We start from the raw sequence: 27,380 nt of genomic DNA on the forward strand, positions 1-27,380 counted from the left end.
CAGAACCAGGAAACACCTGCGGCTGCTTTGCCCGGCTCTGCTCGCACGGCTCCGGCGCGCCCCTGATGGGATGAGCGGAGGTTTTTAAAATAATTCACTTTACCTTCGAAGGCAAAAGGGAAGGCGCCACAGGGCGCCTGGGCCATGTCTCCTCAGGGCTCCGGTTGCAGGGAGGAGCCCTGACTGGCTGCACGTGGGCTGCGCCAAATGCCGCGGGCGTTGCTGTAACGCTACGGCAGCAAGGGGGAAGGGAAATTAATGGTGGCGGAAGGTCTCCCGATATGAAGTGCTCCACCAACGCAGGCAGCACCATATCCGGGCATGCAACAAAGTACTTCCTAACGGCAAGCCCCCCCCGCCATTCCCCCCCCATTTCGCATGTTTAATATGGGCCTTAATTTGGGGGGAGGGGCTTAATTTGATTTTATGCCAATAAATCATGCTGGGGCTTCCTATTGGTGGAGGCCGTATTGTTGGAGAAACACGGTAGTATCTCTTGTAAGATTTTTTATAGAGTTCTGCAGGGACTTCATCTGGTCCAGGTGTTTATTGTTGTTGTTTTTTGCCTTTGAATTGCTTCCATTGTTTCTATTGTCATTATTCTTTCATTCAACATTATGAACAATGAGGAACAGTTCAATTCTTATTGAAGTGTTGATATGTGACTAAGAGAATACAAAGAATAACCAAAAGCTGAATCACTCCATCAGAACAAAGTCCTACTATATTCAGGAGTTGGCTGCATGTATAAATATGTGCATATGTAATACTTTCAGTCAACGAGGGTGAAGAAAGTAGCGGCAACAAAGATGGCACCCAGTCAGGACATTTTGGTGGTAATGATGCTACTACATGGAATAATGGGCACCATGATCAACCTCAACAATAATGGCTTTGAAGACATTGTTATTGCTATTAATCCAACGATACCTGAAGATCCCAAAATTATTACCAACATAAAGGTATGAAAATTAGACATTTCTGAATATATTAACTTTATAATACATTAAAAATTATGCTAGATATGTAGTGCTAAAATCTATTTGCCTTTTGTAAATAATGAGGTAAATTGAAAGATGTGCGTGTGTGTGTGTGTATGCGTTACAGTGAACAGCTTCCTCTGTCAAGGAACTGGGCAATTCAAGACCAATTTGATGATAAGAAAAGAGACCTTTTTTGATAGGCAGCAGACTGAATAGGCACAAATCTCAACTAATAAACAAGCTTTCTAGCTAAAATATATTTGTTTAAATTGTAGCTTATAGATGTATTTTTATCTATCTCTAGTGATCATGCAAATTGATTCTGTCTAATATTGAATTTATTTAATTGTATCCTGCAATTATTATTTTTACATATAGCTCAAGGCAATGAACATATTCAACAAATCCTCTTTTTCCTATTTTCCCAATAACCCTGTAAGATGTATTGGGCTGAGAAAGAATGACTGTCCCAATTGGTCATCCAGTTGTTTTATGTCTAAGGCCAAAGAACTCACAGTCTCCTGCTCTCCAGCTTGGAGCCTTTTGTCCTTTTACTAATGCTTTCCTCTATTTGGTGCTGTGTAAGTGTACCCCTGCTTTTACTATAAAGTCCCACCATTCATTTTTATGAAACTCCAAAGAAATTCATAAACGTTTCAAACAACTTGATTGCTCAGCCCCAAAATGCTGCCCTTTATCATACAGACTTTGTGTTCCATTTTAAAAGCATTCCATGCTCAGATGAGGCTAATTGTTAGCTACTCACGCTCCTTTACCTCTTTGAAGGAGAGATGAAGCAATCCTCCTTCATTTCATATAATTTTAATAATTTGATTTCTGGCGCCAGAGGTGGTATTCAGCAGGTTCTGACCAGTTCTGGACAACCGGTAGCAAAAATTTTGAGTTCGGAGAACCGGCAAATACCACCTCTGACTGGAGATTTTACAGTATCCTTCCCCTGCCACACTCACCAAGCCACGCCCATAGAACCGTTAGTAAAAAAAAAATTGAATCCCACCACTGTCTGGCACTATATATCATATTAGTGTTGGCCTTCCCCATCCTGATGTTTTTGAAGTTGAACTACAACTTCAAACTGAAGTTGAATCATTTTTAATCAACATGGCCAATGAACATGTTTGCTGAGATTATGGAAACCAAAATTCACTATATAAAAAGTGAGGGAAATGCATAAAAAGGTGAAAGAAAAGTATTTTGGATATATTAAACAAGATTGTGAGCTTTAGCAAGATGATTTAGGAACACATAATTATTTCATAGTTTTATTTTTAATGGAACTTATTCACACATTTAAAGGTAAAACTTTTAATTCTTTTTTATAATTTCTCAGTATAGCAGATGAGGTTATTTCCTGAATGTCAAGATTTTGTTACGTGTTCAAGAAAATAATGAATATAGAAAGGACAGAAAAAGATGCAAGAACATAATTTGTGATTTTCAGATTCTGGGAAGTTGTGGTATAGGTAGCACCATTCACATTTTTTGAGACTGCATGTGAAACCCCAAAATAAGTATTAGATCACATGAGAGTGCTAAGCAGAACAAAATAAATGCAATGTACAGAACCCTAGGCAGTAACTATTGACAGCTCACAACAAAGTAAATATATTTGTATTTTGTGTTCCTATTAGGATATGGTTAAAGAAGCATCCAACTATCTTATCACTGCTACAGAACGAAGATTTTACTTTAAGTCTGTAAAAATTTTAATTCCATTGACATGGTCACAAAAACCAGAGTACAAAAGAGTAATAAGAGAATCCTACGAAAATGTAAGTGAGAATGTTCTTCAAAAATATGTGATATTTTAAGAGACAGAAACTATCATATAGCTTCTGGTCTCTGATTTTGTTCTTATAACTCAATTGCCTTTTCCAATTGCAGTTGCTTTGAAAGGGCATTTGCCTTTTAAGAATCCTACCAAGGGAGTCTGAAAGAGCTGGATAGTTTACTCTTCAGAAAAAATAATTGAGATAGAATATAAGATACTTTATATATACTAAAAAGGTGACAGATTTAGAATTTTTCACTCACTCTCTTTCTCATTCCAGGGATCTGGCCAGAGAATAATAGATTTCAGTTATACAAAGACAGATTCTGATTAATTATTACAAACAAAAATGTAATAACAGTTTAACTATACTGGCTTTATTCAGATTCTTGCACTGAGCAAGGGGTTAAACACAGTAGCCTTAAAAGGCCCTTCCAAATGTACGATTTTAAGATACTTCAGCTGTGACATTCACAGGGTTTATGACTCTAAACTCTATATTTACAGAAAGTTTGCAATTGAATCAATATCAGCCTACAAGTGGCCTATATTAAGAAACAATGTCAGGACTAGTTTCATTCTAAAACATACAGTAACAGAATCTGGCAAGGAATGCACTTCCCGCTGCCCTCACTTTATCTTCATTTGAACTAGGAAGGGGTATGTCTGATACATTTTTTCCAAGTTATTTTCTTGGCCTAGGCTGGGCTCAAGTCCCACTTATCTGACTGTTGCCTGGGCAGAAGCTCTTCTCCCTCACCTTCAAGGCCTTTCTGTATGCCAGACCCTGTGTCTAACCCACAGGCCGCGAATCACATGCAACCCTGGAAAGCTAGTAATGCAGTCCCACAGGACAATCCCCCCAAATAAAGGAAGTTTGTTATTTATATACTTTAAGTGTATTATTAGCTATATTTTATATGCAGCCCAAGACAATTCCTCTTCACTCAATGTGACCCAGGCAAACCAAAGTTTGGACACACATGTCCTATGACCTTTGCAGTCAAACAATGACAGCAAAGTTATTAACTTCAAGTGCCTGCTTGTGAGTTTTATGCCCATTGTTGGGAAATAATAATTCCTGACCTTTATACACTAAAACTTAATGGACTATTTGAGGGAAGATATATACATTATTCCCAAAGATCTGCTAAATCCAAAAGTGCTTCTTTGGGTCTATTTATATCATTTATACAACAATATAATTAAGGAAATAATGTAATTTTCACCATTTATGTAGTGACAACATTATAGAAACTGACATAGATAATATAATTTGTTTTACTTCTATAATGACATTATTAAGGTGAAATTAACATAAATTTATCTAATTTATCTGAACCATTTGGGCTGTAACAGATTTGCCTGTTATTTTCAGGAAGGAATGATACCTAGATGAAAATTTTACTCAATCGTTTTCAAGTCTGCTAAATAATAGTCCACTAAATTGATTTATGTTTTACTGTAATTGGTTTCTTGTTGTGATGTGAAGGGTCTAACAAAATGACTCAGTATTGCAAAGATGTTGCTGATATTGCTGAAGAATAACTGTTCACTTCCCTAAATATTTCCCCTGCTAAGTGTGGCTGCAAGGAATTATGGAGGATAATAGTTCCCCATCTCTTCTATGTATTTAAATGAATTATAGATACATTTAATGTGAGTAAGTCATATGAATATCAGCCAAACCTTTCATTATTAAGGTGATCCAAGTTTCAGATGCAGAGGCAGCTAAGTTTGACTGCTTCCATGCAGAGGTGGTATTCTGCAGGTTCTGACCAGTTCTGGAGAATCAGTAGCGGAAATTTTGAGTAGTTCAGAAAACCGGCAAATACCACCTCTGACTGGAGATTTTACAGTATCCTTCCCCTGCCATGCCCACCAGGCCACGCCCACAGAAACGGTAGTAAAAAAAAATTGAATCCCACCACTGCTTCCATGCCTGTGTGTAATATCTTGTCAGTTAAGTACCAAAAAAGATGTATTCATTATAGGTAATTTCAAACTAGGGATGATTTTGTATTATCTACTTTTTCTTCACTGATCTTTAAAATATGCCCATTGTTATTTTATTTTAGGCTGACATCATAGTAGCTGATCCTTACTTGAAATCTGGAGATGATCCTTACACCCTGCAGTTTGGAGGTTGTGGGATACCAGGGAGATACATTCATTTCACGCCAACATTTCTGACAAATGACAATTTGCAGGTTGTTTATGGATCTCGAGGTAATATAATTAATTGGGAGTAGCTTTTTTTCAATCTCACTAATGAAACCTTCAATAGGCAGGGACTGAACAATAACCAATGAAATAAGAAAGTTCATGAAAAAATAAATGTCTGATCTCCCTTGGTCGCTTCTTTTAAAAGGGTCAAAACTCAGGCAAAAGTTTAACAAAGTCTGCATTTTAGACTGAACAATACAGCCCCCAGCCTGAAGCTATCATACCCTGGATCTAGTCAGAGGATGGCCAGATTCAAAAGGAGTCTGCATGTTTAGTAATAGGATAGAAAAGGCACTTTCAATTTTGTGCAGCAAGTTATCTATGCTATACTTAATGAATTTGCAGTTGCACATAGACTTAAATGCAGCTTCCCTTCCAAAAATTTTCTCAGTGGAATCACCGTTAAATACCCACTAACAATGATATGGCCACAGTTCCAGCAGCATTTAAACACATACACATAACACCAACTTTTTACTGACTCTTGTAAATTTAAATTATTGTGTTACAGTTCAGTTGTTTTACTTTTTTCTTCCAGGTAGAGTCTTTGTCCATGAGTGGGCTCATCTCAGATGGGGTGTCTTTGATGAATACAATTATGATGCTCCTTTTTATGTTACTAAGGAAAAAAAAGTTGAAGCAACAAGGTATCTTCCTAAACTTAAATTAACCTGGTTGGCTGCAGTGGCTAGACTTCAGTACTTCATCAATTTTCTATTTGCCTCTTGATCAAGAATCCAATTATTATCCAAATAATAATATTGTCACTCTCTTGGTTTGTTAATTGTATATCTCTTTCAATTATTAAGCTATTAAGACAATGGTTTCTTGTGTATATCCAGTGTGACATCTTTTTCCATATCATGGGAATTTTTGTTTATAATTAATTGAAAAAAAAAACATATTTCAAAATTATCTGGGCTCTTAGTCCAGTTTGGTTTGCTATTTATTCAAAAACACTTTTTTTAAAGTTCTTAAACTTGTAGTTTAAAGATTTTCTGTCACTAAGGATTGAAGGAAATTTACTTGGTGCTGTAAAACAAGTGAATCCCAAAGTTCCTAATAGCTGAAATGCAGTTAACAAGTAATTTCCAAGTGATTAGAAAAGGAAGGATGCACACTTGGTGTCCTTTCAAAGGTGTCCACTGTGATTTGAGCAAGATGACTAGCCCCTCTTCTCCCAGAACTCCATCAAGGACCCTCATCTTGGGAGGACCAGATGTTTGACCCATTGGTGGGTGATCTCTTGTCTGTAGAAGAATTTTCACAGAGTTGGTCAATTCACGGATCTTCATTCCTCTATGGTGGCCAGCTCTGCTTTTCTTGAAGCTATCTTCAGTTCCCCATTTCTTCCCTAGAAGCCTCTAGAAGTCCCTCCATTATCAACGTTCAGAATTGTTAATACTCTTTTTCAAAGTTCAAGCTTGCAGAATATAAACATCTCCTGATTTGGATGGGAGACCAAGATCACTCGAGCTTTAGGCTAAGCTGGGAAGTTGAAAAACGTCCTGGAACAAGACAACAGCAAACCTCTTGAGTATTCTTGAAAAGAAAATGAAATGCATGTACCCCAAAAGTCATCACAAGTCAAGCTCAGCTTGAAATAAATTTTCTCTTTTTATATTCATGTCATAATTTTTCATTTGTAAATTATGTATATTTTTATTATATCATTTAGATGTTCAGCTAGTGTCACTGGTATTTACATATTTCCAACTGCACCAGGACAACACAGAGAGTGCGTATTCCTGCAGGACACTCAGATGTATGAACCAGGATGCCAATTTGTATCAAATAAATCCCAAAGCACTCCAGTGTCTATAATGTATATGCAAAGTCTACCTTCTGTAAGTATAACTAAAGTAAAGCATTTAAGTCAATCTAATATTTGTCCTGCTGATTAATTCTTACTTTTATATTTTTAGGTTACTATGTTCTGTAATAAAAGCAATCATAATATCGAAGCACCAAATCTGCAAAACAAATTCTGCAACTATAAGAGTACGTGGGAAGTAATTATGAATTCCACTGACTTTGCCTCTTCATCTGTAATAAGTACGTCTCCACCTGAGCCCATTTTCACCTTGATGCAAACACGTGACAGAGTTGTCTGTTTAGTGCTTGATGTCTCTGGAAGCATGAGTGGTGTAAGTGCAGCATTAGAAGATTCTTTTAGCAAAAATCTTCAAAACAATTTTTATAGGAATGCTGGGTTAGCTGTTAATTAATTACTGATATTCAACCACTTCTAATTAATATGCATTTCTTTTTATAAACATTAGCATTTATGAAACTGTAGTAAATTATAGTTGTTTAATTGATATGAAAAGGGGGAAAGTTATCCAAGAGGATAGATATGATCCAAGAATGTTATATAGGCCTTAGAAGCAGGGTTTTGTAAGACAGTTGGAGAGTGGGGAAGATGTCCACACTGTATCCACACATCTGGTTTGTCATGTCCTCTTCCTGTCCTGAATTGCTTCCCTAAAAGCTCCACAGCACACACTTAATGTCGAACATAAAGGGTTTGTGGTATGTAGCTGTCCACAAACCCGTATGGAACATGGAACTTTGCAACAGTTCAACTATTTGTCATTCCCCAAGAGAAAGTTCATCTTGATCAACATTATCCACTGTTTGAAAAGCCTCCTCCAACTGGCACATGCAGTTCTCTGGGGTTACTCCATCACTGCATTTTCTTTCTTTCTTTCTTATTGTGCCATTGTCCAACTACACTTTCAAAGGTAACTCTGGGTCAGCCATCAACAGTTTGACCACTTGATCATTAAGGCAGTAACAAGTTAAGTTTTTAAATCTTTTGGCACCATCAATCAGTGCATTTTTTGCTGCTGGATAAGAATTTTTGAGGAGTGGGAGTTTAAGAAAGATATTTAATCAATCTAGAAGCTGGAAACTACCTTAAGAAGATTATTTGAGGAAAGGAAGTGAAGAGCTGGACTTCCCTAGGAACAGCAATTACTGAAGAAGGAATTCCCTGTGATATAGGTCAGAGAAGTACAGGCATTCCTTGACTTACAACTAAAATTGAGCCCAAAATTTCTGTTGTTAAGTGAGACATTTGTTGAGTTTTTGCCCCATTTTACGATATTTCTTGCCACTTTCTTGTTACATGAATATCTGCCAGTAGAAAAGTTAGTAACCCAATTGTTAAGTGAATCTGGCTTCCCCCATTGATTTTGCTTGTCATTTGGTCGCAAAAGGGGATCATATGATCCTTGGGACATAGCAAAGGTCATAAATATGAACCGGTTGCCAAGAATCTGAATGTTGATCACATGATCAGGGGTGTTGCAAAGTTCGTTAACTCTGAAAAACGGTCATAAGTCCCATTTTTCAGTGCCGTTGTAACTTTGAAAAGTCACTGAATAAAATGTTGTAAGTTGAGGACTACCTATACAAAGGCCAAATCCTTTGCAGGAAAGCAATACTCAATTTCAGAATTTCATACTTTTTCATCCAACTAATCACCAGTTGACCAATTCATTTTAAAATAGAAAAAAACACAGGGGAGCCAGAGAAGGCAATCTCTCCAAATAGAATAAATGTCTAGTTACAGATTTTGAACAAGCTGTTGGAACTTTGAATCAGGGTTGGATGAAGGCCAGCTGTTTCTGCTTTTAAATGAATTTGGGCAAAAAAAGGCATTTGAAATGATTGTTCAGGCAGCATTGAACAATCTTCCATCCTTTTTTCTTTCCATGCAGTATGACCGCATTGCTCGTCTCAAGCAAGCTGCAGAAGTGTTCCTCCTACAAATTATTGAACTTGGTTCCTGGGTTGGAATTGTAACATTTCAAAGCTATGCCACCATTCAGTCTCGCTTGCAACAGATTGTCAATGACAACATACGGCAGAATCTTGTGAATGTTTTGCCTACCACAGCTGGTGGAGGGACTAATATTTGTGCTGGACTGCGTGAAGGATTTCAGGTGAAAGAAAACATACTCCCATTACTTTTATTTCTTTTTTCACCCTAGACACATGTTGTATAGTGAGCTCGTGCAGGTGTTTTAAGAGAAACACGAAGCAATTATATCATCCAATCATTGTAATTTTTTTTCAGCCTGGTAAAGCTGGGTTGGCAGCAGTGGTGGGATTCAAATTTTTTTACTACCGGTTCTGTGAGCGTGGTTTGGTGGGCATGGCGTGGCTTGGTGGGCGTGGCAGGGGAAGGTTACTGCAAAATCTCCATTCCCTCCCTACCCCGCTAACCTGCTTTCTAACTCCGTTCTCCTGTGCAGGGCAACAAAAGAAGACCCAGCTAATCAGCTGGGACTTAGGAGGCAGAGAATAGATGGGTGCGGGGCCAGTCAGAGGTGGTATTTGCCAGTTCTCTGAACTACTCAAAATTTCCGGTACTGGTTCTCCAGAACTGGTTAGAACCTGCTGAATACCACTTCTGGTTGGCAGTAGTCACAGGTACCAGAGCTTTAATAGATGCCTACTGAAATTAACACATGCACACAAACACATTTTAAAATTACAAGTCTCATTATCACAGTGTTCTTTTATGGAGATCTGATGGTATTTTGATCATTAAAAAAAAATTGCATTTATTAAATTTATTTTGGGGGAATATCCTGGACAGTATCCAATGGAATTCATGGTCAGATAAGATCCATCATCTCCTATCAGTGTGGAAAATGAGAGGCAAAAGGATGCCTTTCTATCCAGTGGGAGCTTCTCTTCCTAATTATTAAAAACCAATTAAAAGTAGAATTCCCATATTAATTTTTGAGAGAGGCCGGCATTGAAATTGTTGTTGACTGAATTAGCCTGAAGGCCAATTTCTGACACATGATTCACTTTGAAGCACTTCTTACAGTGAAGTTTCATAAGTTGAAAATATCAGAATGGCGTTTAATAACAGCTCCGTGTACTCTTTTCATATTTAGTGGTATACTCCAAGTAGTCCTCAACTTATGACCACATTTCTGTTATAAGTAAGACAGCTGTTAAGTGTGTCATGCCCAATTGCATGACTTATTTGCCACAGTGTTGTTTTAAGTGGATTATGATGTTGTTAAGTGAATTTGGTTTCCCCTATTGACTTTGATTGTTAGAAGGCAGCTGTGAAGACCTCAAATGGTGATCAGATGGCCCTTGGATGCTGCAATTTGTCACAAATATATGCTGGTAGCCAAGTGCCTGAATTTTGATCACTTGACCATGGGGATGCTATGATGATTATAAGTGTGAAGACCAGATACAGACAAGTTTTTTCGGTGCTGTTGTAACTTCAAACAATCACTAAAAATGATTGTAAGTTGAGGGCTACCTGTAGAAAGAACTTTTTCCTATAAAGAGAAGAGGAACATGCTTCCAAATGCAGATGTTATAAACAATATCCCACAAGGCAGACTGTGAGGAATGGAAGAAGAAAATTGTGAAGCCATCTCGACCTTGGATTTGACAAATTCTTTCTTTAGCTTGAGCTGATCTCATTAATCATGACATAAAATGTATGCAATGTGTTAGAATAGCAGCCCCCAACCTTTTGGGCACCAGGGACCGTTCTGAGGAATGAGGTTTTTCTGTGGACGGGAGAGGGCATGGTTTTGTGTGCTGCCTGCATCCTGCAGATGAGGCTTCACTTGTTTACATAGCCCGGTTTTTGGCATATCGTGGCCCAATGCCGGTCCAGGGACCGGGGTTTGGGGACCCCTGTGTTAGAAAACACAGGAATGTGTTAAATATTGTAGGAGGATTCAGCAAGGGATCCCCTCGTTCTATTTCTGATTTTATAAGTACCTACTCTGGCTTTTATTACTTTTATTACTTTTTATTACTTTTATTACAATTAATGATTCCTAAGGAATGCAACACTACTTTATGGCAGTTGGGGAAACATACTATAATTTTTATTACAAATCATTTATATAATTATTCTATGAATTTTATCCAGCATCTTCATTTTAAAGAGCATTCCATGAGTTTTATACTGCATTCCCTGTTCTGCTAATATTTTATTTTATTTATTTATTAATACAGGAGATTGGATTAACAGATGGAAGTACTGAAGGAAGTGAAATTGTGCTCTTGACAGATGGAGAAGACTCAGGAATTCAATCTTGCTTTAATGAAGTTAAAAGTAGTGGATCAATAATTCACACCATTGCTTTGGGGCCAAGTGCTGCAAAAGAGTTAGAAATGCTATCAAGTATGACAGGTAAAGTGAGCTACATATTTTGAATGATTTCCAGTATTATGCAATAACAAATGGTGATTCAGAAAATGTGATCTTATCCTCATAATCACCATATGTCATGTTCTACCTTCAGGTATTCTAAAATGATACAGTGGAACCTTTGGGTTGCAACCATAATCCATTCCAGGACTACGGTCGCAACCCGATTTGGTCATGACCAGAAGCACGACCATCTGTGCATGCGCAGACCCAAAAAACTAAAAAAAATGGTGCTGAAGGGAAAATCGTCACAGCAGGGAAAATCGCCATGGCAATTTTGGGGTTTGCTTGGTTGCCACCCAAAGATCTGTTTGTGACCAGAAGCAAAACAGAAGCAAAAACTTTGATCGTCATCCGATTTGGTTGCAAACAGCAGTGTTCGTGACCCGAGGTTCCACTGTATTACAATAATACCCAAAATATATAGTGTCAATACCCAAACTGTATTAGTTCTGCTTCCTTGTCCCATTCTCATTGCCCTCCCTTGTGCTTTAGATAATTTCTAAAATATGTTGTCCTGACTACACGTACAACACAATGTGCTTCTCACTTATTTTTTTATTTTATTTATTTGATTTGCCAATTGTTTACAAGATAATAAGTATAAGTGTATACATAGTTGTGAATACATGAAATGGGTACATATAAGAAAAATAAAAGAAGAATAAGAGAAACAATAGGACAGGGACGGTAGGCACGTTGGTGCGCTTATGCACGCCCCCTACAGACCTCTTAGGAAAGGGGTGAGGTCAATTTGATTATGAAGGTCAACTTGATTATGAAGAAAGCAGTGAAGAAAGGAATAAGGACCTAGGTCTTCCTAAACATAATCATCTCAAGTTTAAATAAATAATATATTTGTATAGCATAGGGACAATCAAATTTGTCTGAAAACAGACTTCTGCCTCCCAATTATCAATGCAAAAAATCATCCCAAATATTCCGAGATCACCAAACTTTGCACAAATTTAGTAATCTTATTCTTCAGTTTTGTTAGCAACATCATTCTAATTCCTTCTTCTCCATTTAAATGAAAGGAGAGTCTGCGCCTCCAGAGAAGAAATGGTAAATAGACAAAAACTATACTAGAATGAAGACCCAGGTAGTGAAACAGCTCTTCATAATTTTTCTCCAGACAAGGAGAGGACTTGAGATCTCCCACAAGTACTCCAGACAATTGTTCCTGGTAATGAGACTGCAAAACTGTAGCCTTTGGCAGATTTAAGAGCTCTGGGAGACAAGGGAATAGCAATCTTACTCAAACCATGATTGGTGCCTTCAAAAGGACACTCAGTTCACATACTTTCTTTTGGGAAATTGCTTGTTGACTGTTTTTCTGCTTTTGGGAACCTTTGGACTGATAGGTTTTATAGCATTGTGTGAGTTTCCTTCAAGCCTCAGTGAAAGAAGATTTAGTTACCATTTTAAAGATTTATTAATTTTTCCTTTTGGATTAAACAGTAAAAGTTACAAATAGACTAAGAGTCCATATAACTTTGAAGTAAGATTTTGAAATTAGTGACAAGAATACTTCCATGGGGAAATACTTTTGTTTTGAATTCTATTTGAAAAAAAAAAATAGGATGGGATGAAACTTTGAAGGTTGGATACCAGAAGGAACCATTATTTCACTTAAAAGAGAAGAAAATTTGACTTATTAATTGACAATGATTTTTTGTAACATTGGATATATTGAGGAATATTTTTGTTTGCCTCTATGTATAGACTCTGTTTCAAAGATATTATGAAAGAGGAACAAATTTTAACTGACAAGATTGAGACAACTGAAAAGGGATTAAAAATGACAGACTACAAGAATGATATGGAAAAAGATATTCTATCCTCTGGACACAAAAGAAACCAGTTGATGTCTTAATAATTAAAAGGGACAAATAACAAAATAAAAGAATGGCCTGGATAATGTTCCTATACTGGATTTACAAAAGAGGCTTGTTAAAGCCTTGAACAATTTTGTACGAAGGGACAAAAAAATAAAAATAAATCAAGCACTAGAACACGATTTGAAGATCAAGATTGTTAAAATTAAAAGGAAGGAATATAAAGTTGGTTTATTTGATCAAGGTTAGAAGAGATGTTTTTATCTCTAGTAACTCTCTAGAGTTTTCTGATCAGGACTGAATGACAAATCGTTAAGGATTTGTTTATAAATAAAAGATTGGATATGAGAAGAAGATATCATTTGTTGTATTTTAAGAGGAGGCAATAAATTACTAAAATTATTTATACTTTTGATGAAGCAGGAAATCATTTATTCATATATATTTCCTTTTTATTTATTTTTTGCTTTTTATTTTTTCATTTTTGCACTTTCTATTTTTTATTTTCATTCTTTTATTTTTTTAGTTTGTGTTGGTTTGTATCTTTTTAATCGTAACTATTAATATTTTTTAACAAAAATGAGATGGTCTGCAAATGATATTTGGATTGTTGCTAGTCCCTGCATTGCTGATCCCTAATGTAAATATTGATCCAACATTAAGCAAAATGCAAATATTTTAGTGAATCTCATAGATTATCTCAAATATCTCAATCTTAATTTAGGGGGATTAAAATTTGCTACCTTTGATATCTTGGATCCCAATGCCCTCATTGATGTTTTCAGTGGAATCTCATCAGGAAGTGGAAATATTTATCAGCAGTCAATTCAGGTATTTGAAAGCTATTTATTTATTTATTAAATGCCTATATTACCTGACTCTTAACAACATTGGATGATCAGTAGCGAGTAGGGTTTATACTTTCTCAAATTTATTTGGCCCTTCCTTTGACCATTCCTTCTGAATGGTTTGTAAATGGAACGTAATTTGTCAAATGTTCCATGTTTCTAGAAATTCTCTTGCATGCTTAGACTTGGCTTGGTCTAAAATATTTACACATTCCCAGTTGAAACTGTGATTGAACTTCTCTGTGTCTGGTGAAATTGAAGATATTTTATCATGTCTTCTGACTGCCAATTGACATTCATGGATGCATTGTGCCAATCTTCTATGTTCTGCATAGTGATTTTCTTTTTCTTTTTTTTTAAACTTTATTAATCTTTTATATCTTTAAAAACCAAACAAAACATATAAATATTATGACATTAACAGTGTGTAATATCTATCTCATATATTTCTATTTTGTGCTCATTTACAAATATATACAGTTCATGCAAATATAAACCTTTAATCTAAGAAATGCTTATTGTTGACTCTTTTTATTATCCCTTTGCCCTAAATCAATCCAATCATACATTTTTTCCCAAATTTTATAATATTCAGACTCCTCTTTCTCTTGTAACATCAGGGTTAATTTATCCATCTTGGCACACACCATTATTTTTTGAATAATCAGTTGATCTGTTGGTATAGAGTTCTGTATAGAGTTCTGTTATTCTGGTGTTATTTTGTTAGTTTTTAAGCTAATAAAACCAATGATATTTAGTATTTTCTTGGAAATGTGAATACATCTCTTATATTTCCCAATTTATTTATTTATTTATTTATTTTCTCAAGCAATTATAAGATAACAGGTATAAGTATAAACATAGTTATGGATACATGAAATGGATACATATAAGAAAAATTAAAAAAGAAACAATAAGACAGGGACGGCAGGCACGTTGGTGCACCTTTTACAGAATTCATTTAGAAAGTTGTTTTAACATTCTCATATCTCATTGTCTACCTTCCTGCCACATTTGTCACTATTATTGCTTGATTATCACTGCTTGCATTACCATTAATTTTGCATTGCACTTTTTGTTATTCTTGATCATCTGATTAAACATACAAGTTTGTGTATGCTTAGCTGTAACATGCTGATCACTGTATCCATGTGAGTGAAGGTATTTGTGTACCTCAGTATGTCAGTTGTTTCTACAGGTAGTCTTTGACTTATGACCACAATTGAGCCCAAAATTTATGTTGCTAAGCAAGATAAATTGAATTTTGTCCCATTTTATGACCTTTCTTGCCATAGTTGTTACGAATCACTGCAGTTTAAGTCAGGGGTGGGATATGACAGGGTTAACTACCGGTTCGGGATTTACGAGGCTCGGTGTTTTATGATGTGCTTCCCCGCACACTGTGAGCTGCGGTCATCAGCATGCTGGGTGCAGAGAAGCAGCCTTTGAAACAGCCCTCTTTTCCTGCTCTTTTAACTGCAGCTGTGTCTCGCATGGCAGCTGAAGTTGAAAAAAATCAGGAAATAAAGGTCAGGTAAGAACCCAGGTGGGTGGGTGGGCAAAAACATCAGCAGACATAGAACTGGTTCTATGTCTGCTGCTCTTCAGAGCTACTGGTTCTACAGAGGTGGACAGAACCGGTAGAAACCCACCCCTGGTTTAAATTAGTAACATGTTTGTTAAGCGAATCTTGCTTTCCCATTAACTTGGCTTGTCAGAAGTTCACAAAAGCTAATCCTATCATCCCGGGGCACTGCAACCGTCATAAATATGAACCTGTTGCAAGCATCTGATTTTTAAAAAAATAATTTTTATTCAATTTTTCACATAAAAACAAAAAGCTCTTTTTAGTGGACAACATATTTCCGGGTTATCACTTTTACATACAGATATGACAATAGTTATACATTTATATATGCATACTTAATTCTATTATTACCTTTTCCATTCCAAACTTTCAGAAAGGAGAGAAACAAGCCAATTAATCCTAGTCTCTTACATTTATCTCAGTCAAAACATCTTTTCATTTCATTTCAATTATTTCAAATATACTCCTTTAATATTTTTTTTAAATAAAAATAACAATATATGTTTTTCTAATAAAAAAAGTTACCAATGTCTCTCCTTTCTTTTAATAGTCTGTATTAGCTTATTAATTTAAGTAGTTCTTTAATCTGTCATATTTTCTTTCCATCACACATTCTTTCTATAGATTCTAGATTAATACAAGTTTTAACACAAAAGAAAAAGAAACAAGTATAGGTTTCCCCCCTTTTACTTCTTTGAGTGTGACACATCAGTGGTTAAAATATACCTTTATTCCCTCATCTTAATTCCCAATAAACCATTATTTTTAAATAGTTACAATAATAATCATTACATCTTTTCATTTGTATTCCGCAACATATTTCCCCCCTTAATTTTATTTCTAATTTCAAAAAAGGGAAAAAATTGACTATTCAATTTCTGGTCACTGATATTGACCTCATTTTTAAACATCTTCACATTCATTTCAATTATTACAATTTCTTCAATAAATCTTAACTTTTCTTTTAAAAATAAAAATGTATATTCATCTAATAAGAGTTATCAGTATCTATCCCTCCTTTAATAATTTATATTACCCTATTTTCTAAGTATTTTTTTTAATTGCAAATATATTCTTGTTACCCCTTGTCACCCTGCAAAATCCCCTTTTTAGTTCATCAACCATTATCTCTGAAAAAATGATTTCTTTTCATCATTTTACTATTTCCGTATTTCTTTATTTCATGCACCTGTTTCTTACTGCCTCTCCTCCCCCCTCTTTTTCCCATATCTTTTCTCATTCCGGTTTATACCTCTCTCTTTCTTGATATCTTCCTTTCCCCTTTTCTGCTGGATCTTTCTACCTCTCCCGATTTCACAGGTATTCCCCTTTTTGATTACCTTCTTAAATCTCAACTTTTTAGCCTTCCTTCTTTCCCCTCGTCTTTGTAGTGTTCTTTGTGTTAATTGTCTATTCAAGATGGCTTCTCCTTGAATCGACTCCTCCTTCTCTGAAGTTCTTTCTTCTTGTTCTTCAATCGCCATTTCCATTTCTTCTAACACAGAGCAAAGTGATTCGCCTCTTTCCTGTAGTAATTCTCTCATACTTTTAAGTTCCATTTTTAATTCCCAAAGAGATATCATCATTACACACTCTTATATTTTATACTCATTGAAGTCCACAAAAAACACTTTTACTTTCCTTCTTTCTTCTTCCAGTTTTCTAAAGTTCTCAATTGTTCCAGCCCAGGGTCTATACCAAAAACATCAATCAATCCCACAATCAGTCTTTCCTTGCTTCTTTCTTTATTCTGGTTCAGCTTTCACTTTCTAAGATTCTTACTTTGTTTCAATGTTTCTTTAACATTATATCAACACAAGTTCATACAGAAACAAGATGCTTTTCCTTTTGTTTGAGTTCAAGTTTTTGTCAGAAGATGGCACTCTCCGTTATACAAAGTCTTCACCTTTTCCCCCTGTTTTTTTTATTTAGGGTTTTTCGAACCTCAATATTCCAGCACAATCCAGTCTCCAATTTGTACATTTTATTCTTATTATTTTTTGACAATCGTTAAGTCCAGCTTTGTTTTATGCCTGTTTATTTCCAACATATTTTAACCCAATTTAATTAAGGCTTTAGTTCCAGCTTCTTCCTTTCCCGGTTCGAAGCCCCGCTTAGCTGTCAAAATTATTTTCTTATTTTTTTCCCTGTCCCTTTGTATTTTCCCCGCTCACTTTTCTTTTCTTAAAAGTTCAATGTTACCTTAATCCTGGGGTACTTTTTGTTTAATTGTTTCACCCAATTGTCCCGGTTCAGATGTTATCCACCTCTTTCTTCCCTCCTGCACAAATAGTCCAGCTGAGTCCTCCTCTTTGGGGTGGCCATTTTGGCCACTTCAGTCGTCTTCGGGGGGAAAAAGACCAAGCCCAGGAGGGGAGATGCGGCTCCCCTCAACCTGGCTTGTGGCTTCCCCTTACTCCACCGCCCCTCCAAGGCAGCTTCAGCCCCTAATACAATGATCGGGGCTCTCCAATGAAAGAGCACAGACCATAGCCGCGGACAGTCATGATCTAAGGTCTGTCAGCGAGGAGGGCTCAACCCAGAAGTCGCAAGCATCTGAATTTTGATCACATGACCATGGGGATGCTGCTACAGTTATAAGGGTGAAAAATGGTCATGAGTCACTTTTTTTTAATGATGTTGTAACTTCAAACATTGTATTGTAAGTCGAGGACTATCTGTAGAACATTATTATCATAATAGAAATATTTAATTACCTATAAAAATTACAAAGATTATAGAAATCTAGATAGATAGGTACGATTTGTTGTAATATGTGGGAGAGATAGTGCTATGTCAAGTGGTTGTTGCACTAGAAATATGCAACAATATCATTGAATAAATAGCATTTATTATTTAACCTTATATAGCTTTTTAATCCATCTTCTTAACTATGAAGTTTACCCTTGATGAGATACTCCCAAACTAATTAAATACATTTTGTTACAATCACAGTGTTTTCTTGCAATATTATAATGTTGTCTTCTTTTTACTTATAGCTTGAAAGTAAAAGTCAGAAAGTTGATTCCGGCAATTCTATTAATGGTACTGTATCCATCGATCACACTGTAGGAAATGACACTTTTTTTGTAGTTACATGGAGTGAACCCTCTTTTAAACCTGAAATTCTTCTGATGGATCCAAAAGGAAAAACATATAAACAAAACGATTTTGCAGTTGACAACACCAATCACAAAACTGGTCGACTTAAGATTGATGGGACTGCTGAGGTAAAATACTTCACCTTTCTTTCAACCAAGGAAGTTGTATTAACATTAAAGTTATAATTTTAATGCTCTTTTTAGCCCATAGACAAACAGGTCTACTTCAGAGGTGCAAGCGATATACTAATAAATTTTGGAATACCTTAAGCTAAATTAGTACAATTACTTTATCTTCTGAAGTTCCCATAAGATGGGTACTTGAGACATAGAAATAACCAAGTCTTTAAAAGGAGTGGCCTGATGTTTCCATTTTTTCTTTGCTGCAACAGTTAGCTGGTGCCATTAATTTGCCCATTCATTTCATTTGGGAGAAATCATACTGGACTAGCAACGTATTTCCACTGTAGCATAAAACTGAAATCATATTTAACTATGTTCATTGGAATTTTTGGAAACTGCAATTGCAGGACATAGAAGAATTGGATTGATGAAGATTTTCTTAAAGAGAGTCATCATATGGGCACTCTTGTGTAGCCCCATGATGGCATTTCTTTAAGTATAGTGTTCTGGCAAAAGCCACATCTTCTATGGACATCCTTCAAATGATACAGTCAATTAATGTTAATGATGTTGTTAATTGCAAGCAGCTACACCATAATTAAATCTTTCGCACATACAGTTTCTCCCATGTGAGCCACAATTATGAAATTATGGGACCTTAGTTCATATGAAAACCAATATGTGGACAACTGTGTGCAAAAATGCTGGGTGCAAACTGCAGAACTAAAATTGGAGACTTCACAAGTGATCATGAATGGGCTTCTGCTGTCCAACTCTTTAAAATTTCTACATATACAAAGTCTATTTATCCTCATGAAATGCAGTATACAGAGAAATCAAAACTGCATTGATATCTCCCAGACCATGCCGAGTGAATATTTAATAATATTTTACTTCCAAATCTTCATCTGCAGACAGGAGATTGGACTTATGCGCTTTATAATAGACAACCAACGGCTCAGGTGCTATCAATCACAGTAACATCTCGAGCAGCATCTCTAACAGAACCTCCAGCAACCGTGAAGGCCTACATAAGCAGTGATGCAAATGCTTTTCCCAATCCAATAACTATTTATGCAGAAGTCAGTCAAGGACTTTTGCCAGTGCTTGGTGCACATGTTACAGCCACAATTGAATCAAAAAATGCAATTGAGGAACTAGAGCTTTGGGACACAGGTTCTGGTAAGTGTACTTGGAAGAATGTTTGTATTATATATTTTTCATAATAATACATAATATTCAAGAAGTAGGAACTTACTCACGTGAACTCAGATGATTGTCTTACTACTGTTTACTCTAGCAAGTCTGTCAAATGGGTGGCCCATGGGCCAGATACAGCCCGCACAGAACATGCCCACCCCGGCTCTGCAAAGACAAAAAAGGACATGATACATCACAATCCAGCCCGTGACGCGATACAGCCGTGACACGTTTGACATTTGTGCTCTAAGATCATAAATAGTGATAATGGTGGTAGCCTTTTAGATCACAAACACATATTTGGCCACTTTCATTGTGTCTATTGAGCTCCTTGCATCGTTGCAGCTGCTTGCTTGGAGGAAAAATGAACTGTGTTGGATGAGCTTTGGAAAGCTTTTTGTGGCCAGTGTCCTTCTGCTCTGCTCTCGTTCTGTTGTGTGTTGTATTGCTTTATCACACCCCTTCTTAGCTTGATGTAGCAAAACTTGCTCCCCAAGACATAAATAGAGGTAGTGCTCAAGTTACGATCACAATTGAGCCCAAAATTTATATTGCTAAGTGAAGCATTGCTTAAGTGAGTTTTGCCCCATTTTATGACTTTTCTTGCCGCAGCTGTTAAAGTGAATTATTGCATTTGTTAAGTTAGTAACACAGTTGTTATATGAATCTGGATTCCCCATTGCCTTTGATTCTCAGAAGGGGAATCACATAACTCTGGAACACTGCAACCGTCATAAATATGAACCCAGTTGCCAAACATCTGAATTTTGAACATGTGATCATGGGGATGTGGCAATGGTCCTGAGTGTGAAAAACAGTCATAAGTCACATTTTCAGTGCTGTTGCAACTTTGAACCGTCGCTAAATGAACATCGTAGGTTGAAGACTACCTGTAGCCAGTAACTTAGACTGTCAGACAATGCTTCTAGATTAATTCAGTTCAATTGTACTAAGTTTGCACATTGTCTCTTTATTTATATAACTTAAATGTAGACTTTAGCATGAGAAATGCTGAACTGGTAGGAACAGAAACTCGAAATAAAATTAATGAGAGAAATAACAACCCCAGATCTACTAATGATACAACTTTAATGGCTAGAAGCAAGACCTAAGCAATCTCTTGTTGAACATGAAAGAAGAGAGTGCAAAAAATGCTCAATATTTAAACAAAACCCAATATTATGCTTACCAGCTAAGCCAATCCAGTACATCTAGGCAGAGAAGACTTCTAACTTATATTGTGACCGGAATGCTTCAAGTCTGACATCTTGGCAAATTGTTGCTATAAAAGACAGATGGCATCTAGGTTCAGCTATAATTAACTCTAAGGTAACATGACTTTGTCATAAAGTCAAATCCCTCAAGTGTTAATCTTCTACAAAAAAGGGAGCTTTATTCTTTTTGGGGGACTGTAGGCAGAAGTCTGGGAGAAAATGAAACAATTATATTTATAACATTGTGAGATTCTATCATTATTTTGTTTGATATAAAGATTAGCATGTAATTATTAGAAATATTTCTCACTCAACACTCGGCCCAGAAAAGTTAGGCCAGAGAACGAGGGGTATTTTTGTACTTATGGTATTTCAAGTCCTTGGAACTCCTTCATTATTCATTGATTTCAGTAGAAAAGCAGAGATTTGGGCAAACCAAGGTACAAAAATTTATTCTACTGAACCTTAAGGTAATGTCTGTTTCTTACCTACAATTACTACAATTTAATTGGCATAACATTGCTTTTCAGAGCTAGTCTTCTGAAAAAATGTATATTATCATAGGTATCTACACTTAACAAAAATATGATTATACATGCCTGTTAGTTTGAAGCTTGGAATATATTTCTATTGATGAGTGTTTACAGAAATGTTACATACCAAAAAAAATCATGCATGGCACATACCATCTGAATGATATCTCTCTTACAGAAATTACATTCTGATAAATCTTTTATCATTGGCTGAATTCTTACATCCAACAACCATTTTGCATGAATACTTATTTATAAGATATACTTATAAGATATTCGACTTAAACAATTCTGAGTGGCTCACAACAGTATTCAAAATTATCCCATCATCCCTCAGATTTAGGAATCTATAAACTATGATCCCTACTGCCTCAGGAAATCTATGCCAATACCATTGTTGCATAGAATCTAACACCCAAGAATTATAGAAATGGGGAAAAAATTGTGGAGCCATTCTGACAAATTCCAACCTATAACAGCTATTATTTGGTTCTGAATGTAAATAACCATAGAATTAAACATTTTCTTTGATGAGGGATAGATACAACTTAGTTTTTGTGTCTTTTCTACATTATCCTGGATGTTAATTTTTAATATTTTTGTTTCAAGGTGCAGATATTATCAAGAACGATGGAATCTACTCAAGATACTTCACATCATTCAAAGACAATGGTAGATATAGCATAAAGGTGCATGTCCAAGGGAGAAATAGAACCAGCCGACAAACTCGCCAAAGGAATCATGCTCTATATGTCCCAGGCTATGTAGACAATGGTAAAAATGATGAAAGAATAATAATGTAGTATAACTGAATGATTAATTATATGCCATCAAGTTGTTTGGGGGGGGTCCTAGTATATATTTTCTCCATAATGATCTATGATGAAGACCTAACTTGATCTTTCAATTTTTCCATCACACAATAATGAGTCCATTGACCTGGTCCTGGTCATCTTCTTCTCTTTACTTCTACCTTTCCCAGTATTAGAGCCTCCTCTAGAAAACTAGGTCATTGCATAATGAGTCTGAAGTAGGATAATTTGAGTGTGGTCATTTGAGAACTTGGAGTGGATTTATTTGATCCATTTGTTTGTCTACAGTGTTCTCCAACATCAAATTTTAAATACTCTTCCTTTCTTGCTCCTTCAAAGTCCAACTTTCACTTCTGAAGAGTATTACAGGAAATATCATGGCTTACATGTTTCTGTTTTAAAATATAATTTTATAAAGTATTGTAATATTAAGTATTACAATACTCATAAAGTATTAAGTATTATGATACTTATAAAGTATTATTAAGTATTATGATATTTAATAGTAGAAACTAATACAGACTAAACTTAAGAGAGAGAAAATAGAATAGAAAGAAGAAAAAGTGCAGGAAAGAAGAAAAAAGAAAGAGAAGAAAGAATATAATAAAGAAATATATAAAGAAGTGAATTTCAAGCTTCATCACAATAAATATAGATAAATTTAGTAACTCTTCACTGAATAATGTTACAAAATGTTATTCCTTCATTTCATATCCCTTACCTTATCTGTAAGCAAACCCATGAAACATCAATTTTTCAGTCTTGGTGTTTGTAAAAATTGCACAAAGGGTTGCCATATCTTGCAAAAAAAAAAAAAGAATTCAATTGTGATGAAATAAACTTATTTTATACTCTTTCCTTTTATTTCTAACACTCTTAATATTTAATTCAATCAAATATTGTAATAAGATTTTATTTGTCTTCAATTCTTAATTCCATTGCACAGTTTTTCATATCCATCTTAATTTAATTTCCTGTTTTAACATACTGTAATTTATTCTGAAATAACATACAATTTATATTAGTCATAGTAACATCCAAGTATTTCAATTTTCTCAATCTTAAATCCATTGTTCTCATTCTTTTTGCTCTTTCAGATTCCTGTTTTTGTTTATATTTTCATTATCTAATTAATTTTAAATTAACTAATGCACCACAACTCTTTCATTTTCTATTAATATTTCTACTCCTTTGAAAGAATTTTCAAACATTATCACCAAATTATCAGACAACACTCATAATTTATATGTTTCCCTTTTAATCATCATTCTAGCAATTATTTAATCTTGTTTTATGTCTCCATTCAATATTTCAAATCTAAGATGAATAACAATAGTGACAAGGGGCATGATTTCTCCTTTTCTATATTTCACAGGGTTTTGCTAATTTTCAACTTAAAATTATTTGTGCGTGTTGCAAAGTATAAATCAATTTTATCCATTTAATAAAATTCTCACCAAACTCCATATCTTCCAAAAATTAAACAGGAAAGTCCAGTCATCAAAGGCCTTTTCTGCATTTGAAAAGATCAAAGCAGCCCTTTTTTCAGTATTTTGTTTTAAGTATTCCAAAATGTCCAATACATTTCTAATATTATATTTTGGGTAAAACTCCAAACTGATCTTCATTATGGAAATCAACATAATAAAATAACTATAACTATAGCTATCTGTATATCTGTATCTATATATCTCAATTTCTAATAAATAATGTATCTCACAGTCCCTGATGAATAAATAGGCATATTATGTATATCTATTTATATTTTCAACAATATGGAAATGATTTGGCATTCTTCTTTGTAGACAACTCAAATAAGCACCAGAATAATGAGAAAGTTTAGAGTTTCTGCTGAATGATTCTTTCTTTCTTTCTTTCTTTCTTTCTTTCTTTCTTTCTTTCTTTCTTTCTTTCTTTCTTTCTTTCTTTCTTTCTTTCTTTTTTTTTTTTTTACAATAGGTGAAATAAAAATGAATGCACCAAGACCAGAAGCTAGTGACAATGATACCCAAGCAAACCTTGGAAAATTCAACAGAATTGCTGCAGGGGGTAGTTTTGTAATGTCAGGAGTGCCTTCTGGAAATACTCAAGATGCCTTTCCACCATCTCGAATCACTGATCTTGAAGTAAAACTCATTGATGAGAATGATTTCCTTTTGTCATGGACGGCTCCTGGAAACGACTATGATAAAGGAAAAGGTAATATTTTCTTTCCTATGTTAGGCAGAAGAAATCATGCTACAAAATACTATTTGCTATTGGCTCCCAAATTTAAATCTTTATAGAATTTTCCTTATGGGATAAAATTGGGTGAATACAATCCAATTTGGCACATAGGGTGCTTTTGGTTTAAATTAGATGTGTTTGTTGCAAAGATTTCATTGACAAAGATACCAGTTCCCAAGTATTGTGGAGAAGTTGTCTTAATGTCTCCTTGAATATTTTTATTTTTTTGCAGCTGAAAAATATGAAATAAAAACAAGTGAAAATCCTGTGGAATTAAGAGATACTTTTCAAAATGCTGCTTCTGTGAACACATCTGATCTGAAACCTGATGTTGCTGGGATCAAACAGTCATTTCAGTATAAGATGGAAAATTTCACAAAAGAAAATGGCACCGCAATTTACTTTGCCATTCGTGCCAGTGATGGCAGCAACAATGTTGGGGAAGTATCTAATATAGCAAGAGCAGTTGTACTTCTTCCTCCATTGCTCCTTAGTTCTCCCTCACCCACCAGTCCTTCTAGTTCTCCCTCACCCACCAGTCCTTCTAGTTCTCCCTCACCCACCAGTCCTTCTCGTTCTCCCTCACCCACCAGTCCTTCTCGTTCTCCCTCACCCACCAGTCCTTCTCCGCCTACAGAAGCTCCCAATACTAAAGCTCCTGTGATAAATACAGTGACTGTAATTGTTATCATAGTATGCATTGCTCTAATTATCATTTGTGCTTGTATATGTATAACTATTTGTGTTTTACATAAGCAAAAAAAGGTAAATCCTGAAACTCAAATGTAAGAAGAAATAAGATCAAAACTATAGAATGGAAGGACAAATAAATACAATCTATGATGGTTACACAGACTTTTAACAACCTTGTTTGTGTATTAAGACGGCAGTTAATATTCTCTGTCATAGGCATAGATTTCTGCAGTATTGTTGATTTTAACTTTTAAAAGTTGAAAGGAAATTGAATCACTATTCTCAGCTTATAAGGTAAGAGGTGAGTCAAAATAAAAACAAGTTAGAAATATTTATCAGCCTCATATGTTAAATTTTACAAGCCACCCAGAATCCTTTATGTGTGAGTTGGGTGGATATATAAATGTGTTTAATAAATAAATAAATAGTTTTTCCCATGCTTTCACTAAGCAAAGTTGAATTTCCAATGCAAATACTACATTTATCTACTGCTCTTTTACCTTTAGTGTAAATTTAACATAAAGCCAATCTGAACTTAGCAACCTCAAAGGCAGCATTATTAATTTCATCTATACTGATTTATGAGAATAAGTTCTATGTTAAGTTTAGGTTGCAATGATATTACCATAATGGAGTCTGATTCAGCCTTACACTGAAGTATATTTTTCTGAGATGAGAAAGATTAAATTAAATTAAATCAAGTTTCTGCAGGCAGAATTTAGATGAGTGAAACATGTTATATGGCTTTTTAGGAATTATGATTTTTACAGTCTAAGAAATCTTGAAGCATCAAGATTTGGGGTAAAATAATTATAGAACAATAAGATTTTCATACAATTTAGTCAAATTGCTCAATTTAGTAAAAATACCCAATCATATTGCACCATAATGTTCTATACTACACTTTAACTATAATGGAAGATGGCTTAGCAATTCTGATGCCTACCAACAGGGACAAAATTGCTTCTCCTAAATATTGGTAAATAAGTATCAAGATTAATGTCAAAATAATGTTTTTAACAAATATGTTTGGTAGGGAGGGATTTAGAAGAATCATATGAGACAAAAAAAATCATTGTTCCATTTGAACAATTTTACTTATTTTCATTTGTTTATTCAATGTATTCAATCTCTGTTCCATGAATCTGGGTAGCTAACCAGGATTAAAAACAAAATAAAAACAACAAATCACTAAATAATATATATAGAGAGAGACCAAGGTAGAAAATCAACCAACTCATCAATCAACATTTGCTCCAGTTTTTCTGAAGTTCAATAAAGAATAAATTTAATTGATTCTCAAACTTGCTTACCATTGTGTATGCAGTTGCAACATTAATAGCCTTTGGCGTATTTGTGAAGAAGTATATTGAACTCTTTTGTTTTTGCAGGTACAATTCAAAATTGTGGGTGACATGAAAATGGATGGGGCTTTAATAATTCACTTATGATTACCATCCTGACCCCCTCTGAAGATACCCCTGTATTTCTGTCCTGAATCCCCAATTTCTCCTTTGAAAATAACACCCTCGAATTTGATGAGCCAAAACATTTTCTGACTTCTCATTGACAGACTTATCAGACACCATTACAGACAGTTTTCAACTTACAACCACAATTGAGCCCAACATTCCTGTTCCTAAGTGAGACATTTGTTCAGTGACTTTTGCCCCATTTTATGATCTTTCTTGCCACAGTTGTTAAGTGAATCACTGCAGATGTTCAATTAGTAACTGTTCTGTCCTAGGCCTCACCCAAAAGCATTCAGTCAATTCCGAGTCCCAGAAAAACCCTATTTACAATAATGTGAATTAGTTCATTCACAGTCAGCCAACAGCTTGGCACACATTCTCAGGGAGGTGGACTAATTATCTCAGACTGTTATCAATCCTGGAATGCTACCCGGTAAACAGTTCCACACTCACTGTTGGCAGGGAAGGCTGGGTTTACAGACCAAGATACACAAGACTAGAACAAACACATGACTGAGCGAGT

At 35.2% G+C, this 27,380-nt stretch overlaps 1 protein-coding gene across 1 annotated transcript; it reads left to right on the forward strand.

Annotated features, from left to right (window-relative positions):
• The first annotated feature begins 776 nt into the window (after positions 1 to 776).
• CLCA4 (chloride channel accessory 4) lies at positions 777 to 27,295 on the forward strand. The gene is made up of 14 exons (XM_026674143.2): positions 777 to 962; positions 2,636 to 2,776; positions 4,854 to 5,004; positions 5,540 to 5,648; positions 6,680 to 6,848; positions 6,927 to 7,148; positions 8,727 to 8,951; positions 11,014 to 11,191; positions 13,772 to 13,878; positions 18,483 to 18,713; positions 19,622 to 19,889; positions 22,264 to 22,428; positions 24,426 to 24,665; positions 24,925 to 27,295. The coding sequence occupies exons 1-14, from the start codon at positions 810 to 812 to the stop codon at positions 25,479 to 25,481; spliced, it is 2,916 nt and encodes a 971-aa protein (XP_026529928.2). The 5' UTR covers positions 777 to 809; the 3' UTR covers positions 25,482 to 27,295.
• Positions 27,296 to 27,380: the final 85 nt, after the last annotated feature.

Source organism: Notechis scutatus, chromosome 3 (genome assembly GCF_049901735.1).
Source record: "Notechis scutatus isolate UNSWTSFEM ecotype Mainland chromosome 3, rNotScu1.2, whole genome shotgun sequence".
NCBI lineage: Eukaryota > Metazoa > Chordata > Lepidosauria > Squamata > Elapidae > Notechis > Notechis scutatus.

Bases quoted from the DNA above. Each gene is read 5' to 3' on its own strand.
- CLCA4 (XM_026674143.2), top strand. From the start codon at position 810: ATGGCACCCAGTCAGGACATTTTGGTGGTAATGATGCTACTACATGGA. The intron at 8,952-11,013 runs GTGAAAGAAAAC...TTATTAATACAG, and splicing joins GACTGCGTGAAGGATTTCAG to GAGATTGGATTAACAGATGG. The intron at 13,879-18,482 runs GTATTTGAAAGC...TTTTACTTATAG, and splicing joins TTTATCAGCAGTCAATTCAG to CTTGAAAGTAAAAGTCAGAA.